Source organism: Lichenostomus cassidix, chromosome 11 (genome assembly GCF_008360975.1).
Source record: "Lichenostomus cassidix isolate B80296 chromosome 11, HeHo_3.0, whole genome shotgun sequence".
Lineage (NCBI taxonomy): Eukaryota > Metazoa > Chordata > Aves > Passeriformes > Meliphagidae > Lichenostomus > Lichenostomus cassidix.
The window spans coordinates 15,716,758-15,733,938 of NC_139492.1; the positions used below are offsets into that span (position 1 = coordinate 15,716,758).

The 17,181-nt window shown below is 43.0% G+C and overlaps 1 protein-coding gene across 1 annotated transcript in view; it reads right to left on the minus strand.

Annotated features, from left to right (window-relative positions):
* Positions 1-1,922: 1,922 nt before the first annotated feature.
* LOC146432375 (neural-cadherin-like) overlaps positions 1,923-17,181 on the minus strand; it is a 60,850-nt gene continuing 45,591 nt past the window's right edge. Inside the window, exons 24-33 of the mRNA XM_085071977.1 lie at positions 16,445-16,572; positions 15,763-15,890; positions 14,332-14,455; positions 13,607-13,787; positions 12,585-12,751; positions 11,613-11,877; positions 9,146-9,326; positions 7,975-8,219; positions 6,289-6,443; positions 1,923-4,168 (exon numbers count right to left, since the gene is read on the minus strand). Of these exons, the coding sequence (XP_084928103.1) occupies positions 3,746-4,168; positions 6,289-6,443; positions 7,975-8,219; positions 9,146-9,326; positions 11,613-11,877; positions 12,585-12,751; positions 13,607-13,787; positions 14,332-14,455; positions 15,763-15,890; positions 16,445-16,572 (1,997 nt within the window). The 3' untranslated portion in view covers positions 1,923-3,745. The remainder of the gene's footprint in view (positions 4,169-6,288; positions 6,444-7,974; positions 8,220-9,145; positions 9,327-11,612; positions 11,878-12,584; positions 12,752-13,606; positions 13,788-14,331; positions 14,456-15,762; positions 15,891-16,444; positions 16,573-17,181) is intronic.

The following is a 17,181-nucleotide window of genomic DNA, read 5'->3' on the forward strand; positions in this document are numbered from 1 at the left end:
GTTTTAACAGCTCACTGGGCTTCCTTTGTTTCAAGCTAAAAGTATCAGCCATGATTTTTACCAGTCATCACCCAGTGCATATTAATGCCGATAAGGTCAGTAGACTGAGGAAGTATATCCATTTAAATAATTTTTTTTAATTTATTTGTTTATTAAGTGTATTATATATATATATAAGCATATATTAAATGCTTTGACCAACAGGGACCTGCTAGTTTCCACACTGTAGCTCAAGTTTAGTATTTTTAATGAACAGAAAGGTACATGCTTTGGGAGTGAAGGAGCACATTTCAAGGGCTGTATGTGCAGTAGGATGTGCTGATGTGGGACCCTTGTGGCACAAGGAGTGGGATGTGCAGAGCTGGAGGTACAGCTGCCCAGCCTGCCTTTGCCTCCCCTGTGGTGCCCAAAGGCACTCACAGCTTCCCATGTGTAGGACTGCTCTAAGGGGGGCTTGGGGAGTTTGTCACCAATGTTAATTAGGGATTCATTTAATTGATGGGATGTGAGCCACACGTGGTGTTCTTGCATAGAGGGGATTCTGGGCTCCAGAGAACCTCCCTTAAATCCCCAGGAGATGGCCATGGGTTTTAGCATTTCTCTAATTAAGAAAATGCTCAACTTTCTTCTGCCCACCTAATCCTGCTCCTTTACAGCCCTGTTTTCCCTTCTAAACCTGCTGGTCAGTAGGTCAGACCTAAGGACAATCAGCTTTCCTATGGCTTGGCTCCATGTTATATACTTGGAATGTTATTTTAACTGGGGAAAACCACAAAGATTAATGTAGTTGACAGGCAGACAGATTAAATACTAATATCTACACGATTATTTAAATTTCAGACCTTTACAAACATTTTATACTAAATAAAATGTTCTTACTACATGTTTAAAGTCAGTAAAGAACATGGAAGAAGATTAGTAAAAGTAGTAGATTACTGAAAATCCCACTACCTAGGGACCCGATGGGGTTTTTTATTCAATATTTTTCCTTCCCCCCTGACCCATGCACAGCTTTCTGTGGCAAGCCAGCTGTTCTCCCTGGAAGCCATGGCAGTGCTGTGCTGGGATAAGCCTTTCTGTAGAGGCACTGAAATATTTGTGTGTCTGTGTGAATGCAGAACAAGTGAGGATATGATTTCAGCATTTGCACAGTAATTAAAAGAGCAGCATGTGAATTAAAACAGATAAATTAAGTGAACTAATTAGTAATCTCTGGAAAGAGGAAGAGTAGGCTTTAATAGGGCATGACAGCTGCAAATGAGTGTGTCCTATTACTGAGATTGTATCAACACAAGTTCCTAGAGCAGTTTTGAAATATTTCCTGCCCTTTTGTTTTATTCTGTATGTACTGTACAAGGTGAGGCTTGCTGTGAGTACAGAGGCAGCTCAGAGGCTCTGGGAGTGTTGTTTTTAATGTTTGGTTACAAAGTAGGGCCACAGCTGTAATGGGAAAGGAAGCAGCAGTCAGACAGCACCATTTGGGAACAGCACTGAGAGATCTGAGCCGCAGCAGCTCTGTGGCTGCTCTGGGTGACCTGTGTTTGTCACCCACAGGGCGCTGGGGCACCAGTTGTGCCTGTGCTTGTTGTCACTCCCACCAGGGACCTGCCTATTTCTCAGGGATGGAGGAAGGGCTTTGACAAGTGGGACCAAGACCTCCTCATCCAGCCTCTGGGAGCAGGAGGGTCTGTGGCCCCCTAGGAAAACCCCAAAGTGTCCTTTGGGTGTGTAACTGGATCCTGAGCCCACCAGCAGAAGCTTTTCAGGCAGCACAGCACCCGTGACTCACCTCTGTGGAAGCATCTGATCAAAACTGAGAGAAATAATTTAACAGAGTCCACACTTTAGTCTTCCTTAAACACAAACAAGGCAGAGACACCCTGGGCAGAAGGCTGGTTTATTATTTATGTGGTGCCTGAGACAGGCAGGACACTTCACAGGCAAATAAAGACAGTGTTGGCCCCAAGGAGCTTACAGGCTAAATTAAATTAAAACCAGCCAAAGCAAGAGCATGTCCAAAGGTACGGGAAGAACAGAAGGTATGTAGACAAAACTATTGCTCTTTTAGGAAAAGAATAGATTTTTGTGCATAATATATATTTAGTTCATTTTCCATATCCTGTTTGTGACTGCTGAGATCATGGAATACAGGAGCTGGCACACTGGGCTTGTGAACACTGCAAGATGTTTCAGCCAAGGCTTCCTCCCAGGCAGATGTGACAGTAAAATTACAAAATTAGACTCTGTACTGTCTGTGAACTAAAACCACTGAGTGTGGGTAAAAATGGGATTTAGGTTTTCCAGAGGAAAATGCCCACCACCTGCAGTGTGTAGCCAGTGGTTAATGGTGCACTCAAGATTTTCCAGCGTGGCACAAATGCACGTGAGAACAAGGTACTGTGTGAACATTTCTCATTTGGGAAACATGCAAACTGAGCTGGCCTGCAGACAGCATTCACCTAGTTATGGGTGTTAATATAGGTATAAAAATAAAAGCTAGACCTCCCAAAACAAGCTACTGATGTAACTGTGAGCAAAGCAGTTTTAATGTCTTACAATACATAGTTTCATGCTTAGTTTTAATGAAACAAATTATTAGAAATTAGGTTATATTAATATAATTAGCTGATAATATATAATGTACATATTACATACAGTTTACATATAACAATATAATTTACATATGATACATAGAGATACAGCACAGCTTAAGATTCTGGGGTTGCTGCACTGTACTCCATTTATCTGTACAAGTCATCTCAGTTAAAAAAAAAATCACATAATTTTGTGGCATCTTTTCTCCTCCAAATATTTTCAAGTTTTAGAAAAAATCCAACACAGTAGCTGGACATTAAATGGTCTGCAAAAGGAACTGATTAATTTAGGGCATAATATTCCACCCCCTCCTACTGCTCCAGTTTTTTCCTGTGTTTCTCTGTCTCCAGATCTGTCCTGCAATGCTGCTATCAAAGGAGGTTTAACAAAACATGAGGGACACAATTGTAGATGCAAATTACACAGCTGAGACTGGTTTAGGCTCAGTTTAGCAGCTCATTGGGAATGAGAGATTGTGGTGAACTGTGGTGTTTGCTACTGAAATTCCTGACTAGCCCCCTTTGAGGCATGTAGCCAGAAAACCTGGCCTTTTCCTTAGGAAAAGTACATAGCTGTAAGCAGCTGGCTTGGTGTGTTGTGACAAATGCAGTTCATCCATGTACTTCACTCCTTCCCCAGACCCATGGACTGACACTGCACTGGTCACTGAGCAGTGCTGTCACTGGGCCCAGTGTGGGGAACGAGGGATATCACACACCATGGACTTGATTTGCACGAGGAAATTGGTTTTTTTCTTCAAACAACTGTTAAAGCACCAAGGAAAGAGCACACCAGCATGAAAGAACACAGCCAGCATGCTTCCCTCAGCTCCAGCAACCCTCAGGCTGTTGTGCTGGAGCCCTCAGAGCCCTGCGTTACTTCAGTGACAAAAAATACCTGTACTTCTTAACCACTGTATGCGAATGACTGAGTACTCTAGATTGTCTCTTTATTCTTCCCAGTGGGTTTATATCCCAAAATGCAAATGACCAGGATGTCTCAAGATTAGCTCCTACTCATTTTTCAACTAGCTGCCAAGTGTGCCTCCCTTTTAACACGGGAAAAGCCCAGGTGGGGTAATATAGAACAGGAGTATAAAAAACCGTGCCTCACCTTTGCTCGCAGACCCGAAACCAGCAGCCGTGAGGAGCTACAGGTCTCCTAGCTCTCTGTGCGAGTACAGCTGCCTCAGTTTCTCGAACTTGGGTCCCCACTCGTGCATGTCCTGGCAGGCGCTGCCGTCGCCCAGCCCCGCGGAGCCGAGGGAGCTGAGGGAGCTGAGGCTGCCGGCGCTGGACTCGCCGCCCTCGGTGCAGAAGACGCGCAGGGAGTCCCGCGGGGCGGGCGGGGCGCGGCGCTCGGCCTCCCTCAGCACCGCGGCCAGCAGCCGCCCCAGCTCCGCCGGCCCTGCCCCGGCCTCGGCCCGCCGCACGGAGCAGGCCGAGCCCGCACCCGCACCCGCACCCGCACCCGCTAGGGCCCTGCGCTGGGCTGCGGCATCGGGCCTCCTGTGCAGGGAGTAGGCTGGGCTGGCCTGGATGGACACCTGCAGCTCGGCCATGTTGTACGCGTCCTGCGGGGAGAAACCGGCACAGCGAGTTAGTACTCTCTAGGTCCCAAAAGTCCATGTTTCCAGTGGGAATAAAGAAGGAGCGATCCCCAGCCAGTCTGTCCGCTGTGAACACCTGAAGGGTTGGGTGTGCTGCCAGCTCTGTCACCCGCAATGCACCTGAGAAAGGCTGTGAGGAACATCTGTGCAGTGTGCACTGGTCAGGGTCAGAATCAAGGCTGATTTCATACGAAAAGCTAAATAAACACGACAGAGATGCCCCAATCTTTGTTCTGAAATTCAGATCCGAGCGTCTTATTGTCACTTGACACTGGTAGCACGAGCCTGGCAGAAGAGGTGAGAAAGGATATTCACAAACAGCACATTAAAGATATATTTCTGCAGTAGTAGTTCAAAAATCTCCTGTGATTTCTGATAAATTTTACCTTTCTCTGGAACAATGGTTAGTTATGTTACATGGCAGCGGCACAATTGTAAAAGCCAAGTAAAATTACCTACTCCCAAAAAAAGCTGGCTATCTACAAACGCAGCTCAACCTTCGACTTTGGGTGCAGAGCTGGCTTTTAACAACAGCTGCTGGTCAGCTGAGTTCAGTGTGTACTCAACAATGCAACGACCTCCTGCGATTTTTGTGAGCTCCTAATTTCTCAGGGGGAAAGTTTTATTTATTTCAGATGCAGAAACTCCTTCATAAGACAACCTCTTGTCCCCACAGCCCAGCATCCACTAACATTACAAAAATTAAACACTCTTATCCAAGTGCTCTCATGATCCTTTTGTTGAGGTAACATTAGAACACAACTAAGGTGGTGTAATTCTGGGTATTCTGGGGGTTGTTTGCTTGGTTTTTTTAATATAGACAAACAACTAGGTTTAAGCTTAATAAGTTTCAGCTGCAATCCCAGCAACTGTTAAATCTGAATATTTTAGGAAGAGTACACAGAAGCCAGAGAAGCTTCACTCCAAGCCCTGTTTCTTCAGGCAGAGTAATAGCCTCAGATGGAGATCATCAAGTCACTAATTTGATTCCACTGCTTAAAATAAGGAGTGTATTTTAAGAACTCTCCAAAAGTAATTAAACATGTCATACAGTAACTGTAGATTTCCTCAAAGAGACCTTCTGGGTGTAAAATTGCAAAATACTGCAGAGGAAGTTAATCTGATTAAGGAAAACAGGATTTATAGCTGTCTATGTTATCACATGGGAAATGTCTGTGTTTATTACATTCCCACTAATTCACCAAGAAAATAAGGATACTCTACAAGTAAGAGTATTTTTAAATCACTGGCTTTTTTTGGCCCATCACATTGGCACCGTGACTATTATTACCTCTGCAGAGTCACACCACCCCTTGAATCCATGAAATGAACAGTTGCCAATGAAGTTTTTTACCTTTTATAAAAAACCACAGAAAACATCTAAAGGTCATAAAACAATCTATTAAGAGTACTTATTTATAATATCCACAGTTTTCCTTCAAAGCTCTGCCTTCCACTGACTTGTGAAAACCTCAGAACAGCTAGCAGCAATGTTAATAATACCTGCTTTGGGTATAATCTGCTCTACTCTAAGTATAAACAGCTTGTGTTCACTGGTGTATTTATCTCCAAAACACAAAAATGCAGGAAGGTTTTTCCATAACCACCACATGCCCCAGGGCCTCAGGGGAGGCAATTCAGCACCTCCCCTTCCTAACAAGCGAGGTGTGAATAACCTGCTGCTGGGAGCAGTCTCCGGAAAAGTCTGTCCGTGAGGAACAGAGCCACCAGGCTCTTTCAAGCCCATGGAGCTCCAGCAGTAATGAGCCCTGAGAACCTCAGCTGCTCCTGTGCCCCGAAACCAAACCCAGCAGCTGTTAGTTCCCTACTGCTAAACTTGCCCTACAGGCTCCTTTCAACATGCACTCAGGATCACTTGCTTTAAGACAAATTAAAAATGGACAGGCACTTATCTCTGCTTAGGAAACATGCACCCTCGTGTACAAATGCTTCCAAATAATTAATCTGCTAATTGCAGGGCTGAATCAGCCGAACAAAGGCTGAGGACAAAGCATAAAATACATTTTCCTTAGCATGGTGAGCCACCAGTCCCCTCTTAAGTGTAACATAACAGCAATCCTTACTTCATCTTGCTCCCCACCCCCTTCTTCATTGTAGTTGAGGATGTTTTCCCTGATGTCCTCCAGATCCTCAGGATGAGCAGATCCATGGTAAACACCTCCGTGCAGACCCTTGCGCGTCTTCCAGTGAGCCCAGAGGAAGCCGGCGCTGAGCAGAGCTGTGGGAACACAGGAGCAGAGCAGAGCTGATGCAGGCACTGGTAAAACCCAGTGCACAGCAGGGCCAGCATGGCTGCACTCTGAGCTTCTCAGCAAATGGCTGGGGATTGCACTTTTCCAGGGTGGTGAACATCAAACACAGAAGAAAAGCCTTTAAAGAGCATTTTGCAACACCCTTTAAAGCACAACTTGAAGTTGTTGAACACCTGAATGACCCAAGCGGTGTCTCTGACCTGTCTCTGTCCTGTGTGGAGTTGAGCTTTGTCACAGAAAATACTTTGCAGAGGGGGACAAAGAAGTAATAACATGTTGACAGTAACAGACACAATTACACACAAATGAAACACAGGAAGACACAAAAGAGGAAATTACTTTTAGATGTTTTACTAGAAAAAAAAAATCAGGCACATTTTGCCTTAGCATTCATTAGTTTTTAAACATTTTTCTTAAATGCTGAAATGCATTTTACACAACTGACAAGCTTCAACATCAGATACTGAATATTCTATAAATAGAAACTTGTGTATCACTGTTACCAACTCTATAAAAATCGATAAAAGCTCAGAGTAAGACCTCAAATCATTGAATACCATAAATTACCAGTGCAGTGAATTACAGAAACTAGAATCTCTTACAGAATATCTACATGCAGCAGTTCTGTGGAGCAGCATCTAAACTGCCTTGGGACTGAAACTGGGGTACCCAGAGGTCCATGTCCTGCACTCCTCCAACATAATGATCTATTATCAACCTCAGCTATCTGGGATTCCAAGAGCTTCGATACCACTTAGCTTCCCACGAATTTGCTGCTCGTATTTGCATGGCAAACATAGTATCTAGCAGAGCTTGGGAAAACAATGGTATATTCATACTCTCACTACAACTTCTCAATGAAACTGTATTAACACTGAAAGCCAGGAGAAAAATCCTATGTCTTTACTCAGGCAAACTTCCATGACATTTGAATAAACAAGGAAGACTCCAAGATGTGAGCCTTCCACACTAATAAGATCCTTCTGGTTTTCCTCTTATTTTTGAGATCAAGTGACTAAGCCTGAAAATAGCACAGGAAGCCAAAAGCAGCTCATTAGGAGCTGGGACTCAACTGGCAATATGCAAAGTCTGCTCCTGCCTGACCAGTGTACTCCTATCAAACAGCAGGTTTCTCTGAGACTGAAAAATCTGTTTCACGCTCAGCCGTACTTTAAACAATGCTTATGTGATAGCAATTTCCACTCTTGCTGTTCTATTGCACTTGCTTCCAATTATGAGTCTGAACAGTTCCTCAGCAATGAAGTGAAAACATGCAGAAAATAAAACTGCAGGGACTTTCCACCGCTCAAATGTTGATTCACTTAGTGATGGATGCACAGAGGGATGAGAAATCAGTGACAGGACCGCAGCAAAGGAATGAAGGCAGAGTCGAGTCTCCCTCAGGAGTTTTTCAGCAGAGATGAGGCGATGGCTGCTCAGGACAGGTGGACACACGAGCTCACCACAGGTAATACAGGACGTAGTTGCCATAGCTACCTAGGAGCGCCAGGAAGCAGACGCAGATGGCAAAGAGGGAGGTGAAGCTGAGCCCCGTGTCCTTGTGGAAGATGGCCAGGGTGATCTCGCAGCGGCGCCCGGTGTAGCCGTCGGGGCAGTGGCACTGGAAGCTGCTGGGGGACAGAGGCACGCAGGTGCCGTAGTTGCAGGGCCGCTCAGCACACGCCGTGTACACACACTGCCGGCCAGAGGCGTTCTCCAGGATCATGTGTCCTGCAGGACAGCTGCACACCCAGGGAAAAATGGGAACATTAACTGGGAGAAAATCAGCCATGACAACAGCATTGAAGATTTTAAAACTCACTTTGGTGACACTCTTTGCACAGTTTCTGAAGCAGCTACTGGGAGTGAGTTACGTGAAATCATTACAGGTTGTAGCCTTTCCTGAGGCAGCCATACCATGAGCTCCACAACTTCAAACCCTTATGTCTGGGGCTTTCAGAACCTGGGTAGTTCCACTGGTTTCTGCAGGATTACCCTTGTGAAAACCAGCTGGATTGGGGTCTGCAGTTCTGGCTAGGCAGGACAAGCTGTGATATGTTCTTTAAATTTCCAGAGTTAGAAAACTCCATTTGTGCAGACACTGTCAGTCAGGAATATGTGTGTAAACATTAAAGTGTGTTAAAGTGCTCATTTGCACACTTCAACCAACAGGAATTAGTGTTGTCCTGACCCCAGCTCCAGCCACACACACAAGAATCTGAGCCTAATGGTGTGAGGTTCCTAATGCAGCTGGAGGAAGGAACAGAGGTGACAGCCTGGGGCAAGAAATCAGACCCTCCTAAGAGGAAGCACTGACACTGCACAGCCAGGGAACTGTGCCACTCCAGCTCACACACCCTCCTGTCTTGGTTCCAGGGTTTACAAACATAATGGATTTGCTGCTGTTCTTTAAACAAATATTTTCCATTACACAGGCAGCTGAAATTGTTCCAGAATCCTTGAAGTCAGACTGATTTATATCAGCTTAGGGTGGTGCCTGTAAGGACAAAGTCACCTGCTCCCTGTGCAGGTGTCCAGCTTTTGTGCCACTGTGGTTCCAGGGATTTGATGAGATTGAAGTGTGCAGCTTGAAGGCTGCCCCTGGCAACATCCACCCTTTCCCACATCTCATTCTGGAGGGTTTTGTGCTTCTATTTTCACCAATTACCTGCATTCATGCATCATCCACAAATCAATACAAATAAATTCCTGGTTGCAAGGGTTATTCCTACAGGCCTCTGAAGAACAGCCTTCTTTGATGCCTTGGGCACTCAATACTGACACCAGCTCCTTCCCATGAGTGTCCAGAGGAATTCTGTAGTTGTTAAATCTGACATCCTTCATACATCCTGCAGCAAGGCACAAAGAAACAGTTTTAAAAAACATTCAGCAAGAGTCATTTGAAGCAGCTGTAAGAGTTGGCAGTTTATGCTTAACAAGGACTCAGGCTACAAAAGTTTAAATCCAGGACTGAATTAACTTAAACTTTTGTAACATTGTCCTTCATTTTTTTGACTGGATTTGCTTAAGTTTTGATCAGGACTCCCAGTGCTTTCCATGAGAATCAAGTATTGCTGCAGGCCTTTGCTGGTTTTGGCTGGGGCAGACAATTCTCTTCCCCGGGGCTGGAGTGGGGCTGTTTTGGATCTGTGCTGAACACAGGGTTGGTAACATGGAGATGTTTCTGTTACTGCTGAGCAGAGCTCACACAGAGCCAAGGCCTTTCCTGCTTTCTGTAGGGCCACACTGGGCAGCTGGGGTGCCTGGGAGGTTGGGAAGGGACACAGCCAGGACAGGTGACCTCAACTGACCCAAGGGATAGTCCAGACCGTGTGACATCATGCTCAGTACACCCAGTGAGGGGAAGAAGGAGGAAGGGGGAGATGTTTGGAGTGACTGTGTTTGTCACCCCAGGTAACCATTGCATGGGATGTGGCCCTGCTCTCCTGGAGGTGCTGAACACCTGCCTGCCCATGGGAAGCAGGGAATTCATTCCTTGGCTTTTGCTTTCTCTATTAAACTGCCTTTATCTCAAGCCAGGGGTTTTCCAGCTTTTACCCTCCCGATTCCCTCCCAAGTGCCACTGGTGTAGGAGTGAGCGAGCAGCTGTGAGGGGCTGGGGGCTGCTGGGGTTAAACCATGGCAGAAACCCTCTTTGCCTGAGTTAAAGTCCATGGAATATGTACCTCTCCACTGTGATTTCCACAGAAAAGTCCAGATATTGTGGAAAACCTGTTACATGTGGATAACCTGTTCTATTCTTCAGTGTACCAGTAAAACACATGTTTGGTTGATTTTAAATAGTTGCTTAGAGCTTAATTTTACAGTATGAAGAGCTAACTGCAAATAATGGTGAAAGAGTCTTCAATCAGGGGTAGAAAATTTGTACTGAAGATATGTGACATTAACTTTGTATGCATGTGATGCCTCAGCATGAAAACATATACTTTGATTAATTAAGTACATTTTATGACTTTGAAGTCCTTAAAGTTTCAGCTACTTAGCAGCAACATTAATTGTCCTAATTAAAATGATCTTCATGCAACCATTTGACTTCTTTATTTACTTAAAAACAAACACTATTACTCCCATAAATAAAATATTCAAAATACGCTCCCTAGTTCACATCATAAACTTTATTTATTGGAATACTTTTACTAAAGCAATAGAAAACAATCTTTTTCTAATAATTTGTGATACGTTTATGTTGTAAATTACTACTCTATTTAATTTTTCTCCAGGCACTTTTGTGTTACTCACTGAAGTACTTTTGCCTGGTGAAAACATGACCAGCTTGCTTTGAATGGATTTACTAGGACCTGGTTAAAGAGGTGAAGGGCATGGAAGAGAGGTGACCCACAGACACCAGGCGTGTTTAACCAGCAGCAATGTGTCTTCCCTGGCAATAAAAGCTGTGCTACTGTGCTTTACTTACACCATGGGTTTAGACACAGGCCAAGCTGCCAGCTGAGCTCAGAGCAAAAAGCTGCCATGGATATCTCAAACTTACAGTTCTCTGTATCTCACCTTTGTGGAACTACTCAATTATCAGGCTGAAAACTGATTTGCTTTTAACAGACACTGTCACCTCATCCACTCAGTTACTAAAAATTCAGATTTTTAGCTCCAATTCAATAAACCATTTCTAATTTTAGTTAATGCTTTGACTGAGTGTAAAATCCAGTAATACAAAGTAATAAACCAGGGTTTGATGGGTGCTATGCAACACACATATAAAATGGAAATACTCCTTTCAGCATAGGGACAGATGTGTTTGGAAGGGAAGGAGAGCTGCCAAGCAGACTGAACAGAACCATGCACTGAACCAGCTCTGTGTATCCAAGGCAGGGAGCCATCCACAGTCCAGCTGGGAGAAGCTTCTGGATCTCCAGGTACAAACACTCTGCAGCCAAGGCAAGAGGTGACCAGCATTGCTCTAAGTCCAGTAGCCAACTATATTTGCAGGCAATTTTCTACTGTACCTTCTCCAGGTCAGAAGAGCTTATTTGTCACTGTTGCAAAGTCATGCAGGAAATCTGTGTACTTTTGGGCTCTGCATAAACAAGAATGTTTCCTGCAATATGCCTTCATTTTTACAGGTCCATATTCTGAACAGTGAGATCAAGAATTCCTACCTTGAAAACTCTTGTTTTGATTGAATGGGTAGGTGTTTCCAAGGACAAGGCTGCTGGGGTCAATCACAATCTCTTTGTATATTCCTGCTGCTTTAGTAATCTCTCTCTTCCCACCTCCTTCATAAAGGCGAAGAGTAAATTCATTTTCATTCCTCTCCAGTGTGATGTGATGCCATTCACCATTATCAATGTGGTACGAGGGAAGGCTTACAGAATATTCTCCATCGCCCAGATTGTATGAGACCACTAAGAGTCCCTGAACAACCTTGTGGATAATTAACAAATAGCAAGAAAGAAAAGAAAAGTCATTGCCTGCCATTTTGTATTGACCTGTAACTTCAATCTTGAAACATTTGTTTAAATTTAGGGTATGTTTACACTGCACATTTAGGTGTAATATAAAAATACTTCAGGTGCTACTGAACTAGGCAACCTAAATATGGTAACAGTGTACACACATCAGTATCTAAGTCACCTGGAGTAACTTTTCCCTGATCTCTCCTGCACGAATTTATGGGGTTCTTCAAATAGCTGAGAGTCTGGGGTATCACAGGTATGCTGACAGCTCAAACCAACTTAGCTGAGGAGGTGACTTGTTCCATGGTATGTATAAAGTGAAAAGGTTGTCACTTTGAGAGCCTGACATCATTAGAAGTGCCACAGACACCTTGCTTGGCAGTGTCTGAACTACACAGAATTGGCTACATGGTTCAAAAGGACACCGGGTACACACCCTATTCATCCTATTCTGTATAGAAACTGCAATATATAGCAATATATTTCACTGCAACTGGCATTGATATCCAGTGGGATACCACAGCTGAGCGGTCAATATCTCAAGTAAAGCATCAGATCTGCATGTATCCGTAAAACAAACTCCCAAGTCTCAGTGCTCAGCATTAGGTTTTTTGTTGTGTTTCCATCTCTGAAGGGAATGTTGCTCTGAGCTGTGTGTGTGGGGTGTCCCCTCACCTGCAGGGTGATGTGCTCGTCCCTGGCCCGGGACAGCATGGTTGTGATGACGCTGTCAGGCTGCCGCGTGCGCACCAGGGCCTCGAAGAGCGTCCTGCGGGCAGAAACACTGACGGGCAGCTGGTAGCGGATGTGGCTGCCTGCCTCAAACGTGTACTCCTCGGCAACTGGAAGGGAGAGAAACCTTTCAAGCATCCCGTGAGCAGAGGGAAATGTTATTATTGCCCTTAATGTTGTAATAAGAGTTGAAAGGAGAAGGAAACAATTACGATGCACAGCATGGATCTGTGAGACAGCTTGTCTCTGGGGACATGTCACTGTGTTATTTCCACAGCTAACACTCACACTTCATTTTCCCACCCAACTTGATCAGGCTAATGCTCCTCCTTATAATGCTCACGTGGGATGACAGCAGGGAAGCAGAACCTCTGACCAAGACAAGAGACTGCAGACCACATATTAAGTACAACAATCAAATTTCACAACCTGCTATTTTATAGTTGTCTTTCTGCTGCAAACTTTGGCTCCAAAAGAGCTAAAGATTCTACTATTCCCAAAGCACAGCACCTTAAGCCAGAAGAGTCTCTTCCTGATACCAATTGAGCAGTGATTTCTAATTCCAGTTGTATGGTTCTAATTCTGCATAGAAAGTGGTAGTGGCACACTCATATTTAAGTTTTAGGTTATTAGATATTTCAGAAAGTGTAAGCAGATGCAAATCAAACAACTACAATAAAATGAAATAATTTTTTCCTTTTTTATGTCATGCAGTCTTGTAATTATACAGTCATTGCACAAACACCCTCAGGATTAAAGAAATGATCCCGTACCAAGAAAGCAATTTCTCAAAGGGAATTAGAAAATAAATTGTTAACAGTTGCAGGCAACTACACTGCAACATGGCTTTACACAATGTAAACATCAGAAACCACCTCAGCAATCATTACCTGCAAATATTTGCAGTTTCCTGTACTGTACTATTTAGCAGCCTAGCAATAACGCAACAGAAAAGCAGGGCTCACCTTTATCACATCGATATCCGTGGTAGCCTGGCAAACAGTGACACGCAAACGAGCCCCAGTCTCCAAGGCACTTCCCGTGGATACCACAGGAAGAAGATCCCATGGTCTCACAGCTCCCATCCGTCAGGCTGCAGCCAGGGAAGCTGTTCAGGGACTCTGCAGGAGACTGAAGGTCATATACCTTCAAGATAAAATTTGGGATACAAAAACATTATTCAAGAAACACTTGATTTTTAAACAGAAATAGCTGCACCACTTCACTGTCTGTTCCTCATCTGCATTGCTCAAGTTACTAAGTTTGCTTTTTGACATTCAGACCTCCGCTGATTTTATCAAGAGCATATTTTGCCTTTGAATAAACTCAACTGACTATGAAAGCAAAAAATCCCTAATACTTCCTAACAAAGCAGACAGCTGGCATAAATATACCATTATACAACTGCGATTCAGAAGTTCCCTGAATGCACAAAGAAGATTGGAAAACAGCTGCTTGAAGCAGGGGATAAACAAACACACAGCTCCTGGCTCATTAATACATCTTCTTGGAATTGAGAAACAACTTTTCAAGGTAGTTATTCTAATTATCACAGAATTATCCAGAATTTTCTTGTATTTTACACTGATGCACGTGGGCATTGAATACATTAATGGAAGCAGAAGTTTCCTGCATAATGCAAATCTTCCAAAAATTAAATGAACTAAAGCAAATGTTACTCTGCTCTTACCTGGGTATCCAAGATGAAATTGCGCAAGCAACCAGAAAAATGTTTGTGTAGCAATTGTGGGTAGGAATATGGTAATGATTCCTTTACACCACCCAGCTGGAGAACATGGTTCACATTCAAATACCTTTAAAATTATAATAAAAATAATAAAAAAATAAGTGCATTTATCTTCATATACAGGTAGATAAATAAATAAATACACTGTATTTCCAAATAACATAGGCTTTATGACATAACAATAAAATGCAACTACTTTAACAACAGAATGCAATCTTCTTTCTCTGAAATAGTCAGTGAGCAGAAGTTGGCCCTTTAAAATAAAGGGTATTTTTTAAAACATGACAGTGAAACCTACTGGAAAGCTCAGCCACAGGACACTATTATATTTTGGATATGTTTGTGTTCAAATCAGAAATAACTGTGATATTCTAGACACCATCTCCTTCAAGTGCTCTCTGTGTGCACAGTTATCCTATACTGTAGGAACACTACAATAAAGACTGTTCTGTGTATGACAAGGGTCAGAAACTTAAAAGTTGGGTCCATGTGATCTAAAACGCATGGTAAACATGTCCAGGCTCTGCAATTTCTCCCAATCATCTCTCTGAGCCAAAGAATTCCATGTATTTTAGTCCTCAGATTTTTTTCCTGGAGTTATCAAATAATTTCTTTTGGTTTTGTTTGTTCTTATATTTTATTCCCTTTTTTTGTGCTCCTTTCATACCAAGAGAGCTCCAGGCAGCTGTGGATGAGGCTTAATCCCAGTGCTCATCAGAATGCTTCACAGCTCAAGTATCTTTGTTAGTACAAAGGTTTCCCTAAAATATAATCTGAATATTCCTCACTGTAACTTTAGGGCCTCTACAGGAGATTGTCTAAATCCTCTTTGTACCATTCTTTTATATACACTGAGACTTCTCATACCTCTGCTCAGTTTTCCCTTCTTTCCGTTAGGTGACCTCAATTCCTTCATTCTTGATTCTTACTCTCAGGACAAGCTAATCACAGTCATTGCTCTTCTCTGGACTGTACCCAGCTGGTCCTTGTCCACCCTGCACTGTGGGGCACAAACTGGACCCAGGACTTCAAAGTCACCTGGCCTGAATTCGTGACGTTTTCAAGAGCAGGCTCACAGTGACTTGATGCACAGAGAGAAATTCTGTAGGTGAAGGAGTATACACAGGAGCCCCAAAAACTCCAGGAACAGCCACAGTGTTTTGTGGTTGTCACTTAATACTGCAACACTACTCAGAGGAAGATTGGTTCTTTAAAATTTGTTTAGCGCTTTAGGGTCCAGGCTTGGCCTAGAAGGTCCAAGGAAAGAGGAAATGCTTTTTATGCTCCTAATCAATAACTTGGCTTCAATCTAACAGGTAAAAGGTTCACAGGCCTTAGAATCAACAGCCTGTCAGGGAATCTCTAGGAATGTACCTTGCTCTCCGTGGAACAGAGCCGAAGACTTCACAGTTTGTGCGATCTTCAGTGGACAACCACCTGCCAACCCCTTCTATCTCCGACACCACAGCTGCACTGCACTGATCCAGAGTGAACCGAACATCCTGCAAAAACACAGCACTACTGAGGGAACAATTGCTGCACAATTCAATAAACATGTTCAATCACATTTTGATCTTTTACTTCTTGCATACTACCAAGCAAAAAGAGCTGAGTTTTTCCCCTCTTTTCCATCTTGCAATAACCAGTAAAGCCAAAATGGGACCATATAGCAAAAGACGGCACTTAGCTCTGCACTTTATTTATGCTTTTGAGTATTTTAACCACTTACACAAGACCTGTACTTGCATTTGCAAATAAATAAATATCTGCTTTTTGTGCATAAGTAATGGACTCCAGTGTCCACATTCTATATGTGCTGCTGCAGAGCTTAGAAAAGGCAGAGAGAATCCTCTGATTGCAGAATATGGATTACAAAATCAGTGGATTTGGAATTAACAATGTGGTCTTCCCAAAACTTCTATTACTCATCAAAACTACAAGAACAATTAGGACAATATATATCATCACCCAGTCTGTTCTTTCTGCCTTCCTGTCTCTGCAAAAGGAAATGCTATTAGAAATATCTGGATGTGGAAAAAAAAATCCATTAACTGACCTGACCATTGGTTCTGACTTCCAGCCGATGCCACTTCTTGTCTGCCACATTCAGATGACTTGGAAACTGCAGCACCACAAAACCTGAGCCATGGCTCATCTTCAGCACAGGAATACCATTAGAAAGTTCTAATACAACATGAACAAGAAATTAAATCCAGCTACAAGAATCTTTCATTTCTGGGTATCTCAGCAGTTAGTGACTGTACTGATTTAATGGTTATTGCTAGTCACATACAGGGGGCTCACTACAGAAATAACTAGAATTATACTTCGTGTCTTCTATTAAGCAGAAGTACTCATTCAGTATATTATTTACTTTTATACTTTAGATTATTCCACTTCTCTGTTAAAACACTGAAACTAATTCCTGAGAAGCAATCTGCAATTTTATGATGCTCTAAAACAATTAATACATGCTGGTTTCTTCCCTCCCATCTTCTACTCAAATTTACAAGTAACTGTAACACAAGGCAAAAAAAAAAAAAAAGTAAATTATTAACTATTCAACCACATTGCCTTTCAATTTATCAGGAAAATAAAAATGTATCTTGTATGTTAATTCACAAAAAATAAGCAGCAGTAACCTTTTAAATATGTGTCAACATAAAGCATTGAGTTCTACTTGTGTATGAATCTTCCCACAGTGGCATGTGGAGGCTGGATTCATTCATCAAATCATTGCCTGTTCAAAAAAGAGTGCAAAACTGCACCAAGACTAAATGCAGTTTAAATGGA